This window comes from Haemorhous mexicanus, chromosome 10 (genome assembly GCF_027477595.1).
Source record: "Haemorhous mexicanus isolate bHaeMex1 chromosome 10, bHaeMex1.pri, whole genome shotgun sequence".
NCBI lineage: Eukaryota > Metazoa > Chordata > Aves > Passeriformes > Fringillidae > Haemorhous > Haemorhous mexicanus.
Window position 1 is genome coordinate 11,865,473 of NC_082350.1, and position 6,000 is coordinate 11,871,472.

A 6,000-nucleotide genomic window follows, 5' to 3' on the forward strand; every position below is an offset into this window, starting at 1 on the left:
TCACTAAGGACCAGGAAAAAAAGAAAAGTTCAAACCCTGATTTGGTTTGCTTAGGTTAGTGTTTGACCCAGGTTTTTCAGAAAAATTGATTGTGATTTAGAAGTCCCATGTGAAAGTAAAAGAGGTTTTTGCAAATGACTAAATTTCACAATTAATGGTAGAAATTGGGTTTTTTATGCTTGATAAATTAAAATTGTTAATCTTTAAAGTATTTACATATAATATTTTGGTTTTTTGCAGAGAAAATCCGATTGTTGGAAAGGTTTCCTAACCAAAACAAAAAGGCCCACTTGGATGAAAAAAGAAACTGGAAGTGTTCTAGAGTTTTGGGTTTTTGTTTTTCTTTTTTTAAATTCATAATATGCATTTTTGCAAAATATTTAAGAATGAACATAAAATGCTAGTTGTGTTGACAATCTATTTAATATTTAAGAGAAAAATACCTTCTTGGAAATCTGGTTTTTAAGGTTTATTCTCATTTTGCTGAAGAACTTGAAGTTCCAAGTTCTTGAAATAACAGATGTGAATAAATCTAAACGTTGTTTTGCCATTGTTGTCTTATTGGAAAGAACTTTCTAAACAAATAAGCTTTTTCATGGAAGAAAATCCACACTGCATTTGTTGGTTGGATTACATCTCAGTACATACACTGCAAACTTGCATGAGTTTACCATGAGTGCCTGCCCTGCTGATACGGATCTCGAAATAGAAATCCCAAGATCTTATGATGTGGAAAAGATCTGAAGCTTCACATTCAATACATTTGACTTTTTTTTTTCTTCTATTAGGTGTTGTCAGGACTTGATTTATCTACAGTTGAAGTTCTACAGAACCATGCAGTATGCTGCAAATAATCTGGACAGCAAATGCCAGTGTTAGTTGAGTTAATAAGTACTAAAGAAGAAATCAGGGAACTTACGTTGTACCTCTTGTTTACATTTGGAGTGAGTAATATATGGAGGGACATTAGACCACTATCTATTTTCTTTAGCAGTTTTTAAGGTACATATTTTTACTTAATCTGAGAAGAAATGCAGGGTAGTAACATTCTTGTTAAATAGGTTTGCCTACAGATAGAAAAATTTAAGTGTGAACAGATTGTGGTTAAGTACTGATCAATTAACATCATCCCATGTATGATTTAACTTTTTTTTATAAAAAGTAATAACTACGTCCAGCTCAACTTTTGACTACAAATCTAATAAATAATCTTTATTATAATCACTCAAAGCACTTTAGATATCTGGACTATCCCAGATTATTTTTAGATACTTTGTAGTATCTGCGTGTTATGATCAGTTGAATGATCAACATTGTTTTGTCTTTAAGCAATGCTTCAGTGAATATTTTTGTATCTTTAGTTACGTGGATTCGTATTTGCCACTTAACACAATTTTAAACTGGCATTCCTGACTTTAGTAAGATTAATTTTTGCTCACTTTGTCTGAGAAGTTAGTTTTCTGCTGAGAAAAAGTATATGTATATAACCAGGAAGAAGCAAAGGTATTACTGTGGCAACTTTGCTTCATCAGTATTAAACACAATGGTACTCCTTGGAATATTATTTTTAATAAAAGTTGTATGTGGTACTTTTATTTTTAAAGCATTTTCTGTGGGGTCTTTTGTTTTTTCGTGGGGTGTTTTTTAGTTTTGGTTTTGTTTTGTTTTTCCAATCATGATTTGGCCAAATTAATTAGGAATGTAACTTAAAATAGAAATCCATAATGCTTGAAACAGTAAGGTGTTGAAATTACCACACGTTTATTATACTGTTGTAAGAAGGCTTTCTATAGTGGAAGCAAGGTGGCAAGACAGGATTGAAATTTCTTTGGAATGAATGTAACTTGTTAAAATGACTTCAATTTAATACCAAGATATTTTAAAATATCTGGGATTCAGTACTAGGATCTGCAACATCACAATCATTTAATCACCTCAGGTGGTTTTGCCTTTTCCTTTTTTACACATTTGATGTGTTCAACGGGACTTTCATTTGCCAACAGTTAAAAGTGAGGGAGAATACAGCAATGCAAATACATGTGTTTTGCCAAGGTAAAGATTAATTGCCATTAATCAAAAACTGCCATTAAACAAAGTTGAATGTGGTTGAGTGTCAGAATTAGGTTTCGTTGTATATGAATTAACCCTGTGGCAAACCCTCTTCCTTCGAGCCCTTTTCTGTTGTTTTCAAAGTAAAATTTTTGAAAAATTGAGTAGTATACTCTTGCAATGTTGGGGGTTTATAATATGCACTTTTTTTTTTTTTTTGCTTTGGTACTGGAATATTGAGAAACAACCCAGAAGGCCATTGAATATTTGTGACCATTAAGATTTGATTTCTCATTTTATAATGTTTTAAAGTACAGTAGATGTTCTAGAATTTAATTAGGTACAAGTAGGATGATTAATAATAAAAGTTGCATTCATTTTGATTAGTCTAGAAAAGTGATGTTATTCAGTAATTAGTTCTGTTAGGATTGTAAAAGTTTTAATGTTATTATGATGATGTATTGTTGAATGTATTTTTATTTAAATTTTATTTTCTTATCAAGACATTAAAATGTTTTGTAACATTGCTTGAGAATAACTCAGAAATAAATTACAACAAACCTGAGATCAACGGTGTGTTTCCTGTCAGGCCTGGCTGTTTAAAATGGTAGCATTTAACTGAATGAATGGGGGTTGCATACAGGACTTGGGTGTAAAGAGAGAAACCTGATTGATGGTGGGTGCAGAGCCCACCACAGTTGACCTGAGGGATGGGGCATCTGCAGCATTGTTGCATTCGAAATTGGTGGCTGGATAGATAAGTGTTGGTTCATCATTTAGTGTAAGAGCATGCAGAGAAGCCTTGGGAATTTGACAGTGTTTAAGAAGTTTGTAATGACTAGTCTGCTAAGTTGAAAGACAGCTGGTACTGTGTTGTTAGAGTCAGGCAACTCTTTTTTTTTTTCTTGTTATACTGATTTGTGTTTCATTACCTGTGCTGTGTACCAGTACAGGCTGTAGAATTTGTCAGAACTATTTAAAATATATTGCATGTGGAAAAAAAAAAAAAGATTACTTTTCTCAATCTGCTTTCTTTTCTTTATGTAACCTGGGCACTTTTTTGTCAGCCACTCTCCCCTCCTGTTCTGGGCATTTTCTTATAAGGAAGCTTTGTACAAGTGCTTTTTAATGCCCTGAGGTGTTTTGTTTCCTTGTGCAGAGAACTGACCTGTTGTCCTTTGTTGCCAGCATCTAAAATTTTGTCAGGATTTCCAGTGCAAACCTTCCACCAATTTTGGAATTAATTTTGATTAATCTGAGGTAAGATGTATTAAGGCATCTTAATACAGTATGAGTGGTCACTACATTCATTTGCAGAGATTAGAAAGCAGAGGACTATAAATATGAAGTTGGAAGTACAGGAGGAAATTTTTTTTCTGTAAGTATTAAAAAAGAGAATTGCACATGTTCTGTAATGATTATAGCAGATTGATCCTTTCTTTTCTCTGCTAATGTGCTGCCTTCTCTAACCATTCTGCTAACCTGAGTTTTCTCTAACCTGTGACACCAAAAGGGCATTCCCATTTCAGATCTGTAGATGTGCCACTCAGGAACATGGTTTAGTGCTAGACTCAGCAGTGTTGGGTTAACAGCTGAACTTGATGTAAAGGTCGTTTCTAATCTAAATGATTCTATGAATAAATGTATGATAAATGCTTTACAATACATTACCTTTAATTCCTGGTCGTCTGTATGACAAAGTTCGCAACATTTACTCACAAGTGATAAGGACAGATCCTGTATTGTGCTAAAAAGAGCATACACATCAAATCCAAATCAGGCCAATAAGACCCCAGTAACAAGCAACTTCTCGTAGAATGGACAAGTGCATGCAATTTAGTTGAAGTTCTTACAGATACTTAGAGAAGCATATTTAACTAAAGTTGATGTGATTTATGCATGTTAAATAAACCAGAAATTCTTTAATAGCAGTAAGGAGAGTATATCAGTGTTACTGCGTCCAGCTGTGATGAGACTGCTGCTGAAATACTTTGTGTATTCCTGGGATTCATCATAATAAACATGTTAAAAAGAAAATAATTTCAGAGTTGAAGAGCAGAGTTGTAAGAATTGGGAATATAGCCTGTAATTCGGCTGAATTACTTAGAGAGGTACTGTATGTACCTAAATCAGAGACAAAAACATTGATAATTGGTTGCTCTACAATGAGAATAAGATTTTAAAAGATCCAGTGGCTACAGCATTCAGGAAAGGCTGTGCTTTGTAAGCATTTAATTAGGTACAGAAATTAGGAATTTTAATTAGGTATTCTTGGTAAGAATATTTTGGATTTTTTTTTTTTACTAAAAGCAAATATATGACCTTGCTGAAATGCTTTTAAAATATTCTTTATGCTAATAAATGTTTATGGTAAATAACAAAATTCATCCATCCTGCTTAATACAATTTTCCATAGAAAATCTTGTATCATCAAGATTTTTAAGTGTTTGAGTCCATCATTATTTTAGCATAATTACTATTGCAAATGCCATGGCAGTTGTATGAAAGTCTAGTTAAACATTTCACCAAAAAGAGGATGTAAATCATTATACAAATTTTAGAAACTTTATGGATCCAAGCAATTAGTTTGCTTTAAGGGATTGTCAATTTGTTCCCTACTTTCATCTTTTATTTTTGGTCCTTCCTCGTACACAGGGGAAAAAAAAGCCGAGATGATCACAGAACAGCCAAAGTAAACCTACTGTGGAATTCAAGGCTTGCAGGTAAAAATGAAAAATCTCTTACCTGGTCCCTCTGATTTCTCTAAAGATCCAGTGCTTTGTGGTGGCCAAGTGCAGTGTGTCCAGCAGCAGGGAGGGAGGCTGATGAGTGTATCCTGAGCAGCAAAGGCTCCAAAGGCAGCAGCACCTCCCTCCCGGAGCAGCCACGGCAGCAGTGACTCCAGAGGGTCAGGGCTCAGCTGGAGCTCCTGGGGTTTAGCTCAGCCCTTGCCTTCTGCTCGCTGGGACACTGCTGCTGAGGATACAGGAACAAGCCTGGAAAAAGCAGGGAGCAGAGACAAAATGAGTAAGAAGGAAACTCCCCTTTAAGAATCAAGTGATTTACAGTAATGCAGTAGTACAGACCTGACAATCAGCTGCATCTTTCATCCATAGACTTTTACAGTACTGAATGAAAGAAGGGGAAGTATCTACAATTCGTTTTCTTCTTTCCATACTGGGTAACTTAAGTAACTTTGTATAGCAATGCAAATTTGAAATGTCCAAGAGGAAAGATAGAACTTTTTGAAACACAAAACAAACAATGATTTCTGTAACAACAAAAATAATTCATCTAGCTTCCTCCTGAGTAGTTCATTTATATTCCAGTTGAGTTCTTCCATTCTGTTATGGTGTGACATTTATGTGGGTTTGTTATTTTATTATTATTTATTTATATATATACAGACTTGAATTTAAATGCATATTTTTGGCACTACCTTGGCCAAAATCTAGAAATAGAAAAGTAGGTCAAGGTAAACAAAATTAGTTGTGACATGGTACACAGGGTATAACATCTGCAAAGGTGGATAATGAGAAGATCAAGTTCACCTGTGCAGCACCTTTCTAATAATTTAAATATGTAAGTAAAGAGAGTTTCTATAGGCAAGTTACATGGCTTCTCTTTGTAGTGTTTTTATTTTTTGTTTGGGGTTTTAGGGATTTTTTTTTTTTTTGAGGAGGAGGGAAGGTATGGTGTGGATTGGAGGGCTGGATTTGCTAAGAGTGGGTTTTGGGGTCCATCCTGATACTAGGCAGGATCCAAATATCAGAGAGATGTTACAAATAATAAGACAGACTGTGCTACCTCACAAATTTATAGGAAGTGTCCATATTTCAAAATAGCTGGGGGCTGTGCCCCTGCACAACAGAACAACATAATTTGGTTTCCAGTTTTCAATTCAGAATGCAGTTCCATTCTCAAACAGCTAACTACAGTTCAAATAGGCAA

At 34.4% G+C, this 6,000-nt stretch overlaps 1 protein-coding gene across 3 annotated transcripts in view; it reads left to right on the forward strand.

Moving 5' to 3' along the window:
• RASA2 (RAS p21 protein activator 2) overlaps window positions 1-2,614 on the forward strand; it is a 45,524-nt gene extending 42,910 nt beyond the window's left edge. For all 3 annotated transcript variants that reach the window (XM_059855356.1, XM_059855358.1, XM_059855357.1), the window contains one exon: window positions 241-2,614. In XM_059855356.1, coding sequence (XP_059711339.1) covers window positions 241-271 — 31 coding nt within the window. In that variant the 3' untranslated portion in view covers window positions 272-2,614. The remainder of the gene's footprint in view (window positions 1-240) is intronic.
• The last annotated feature ends 3,386 nt before the right edge of the window (window positions 2,615-6,000 follow it).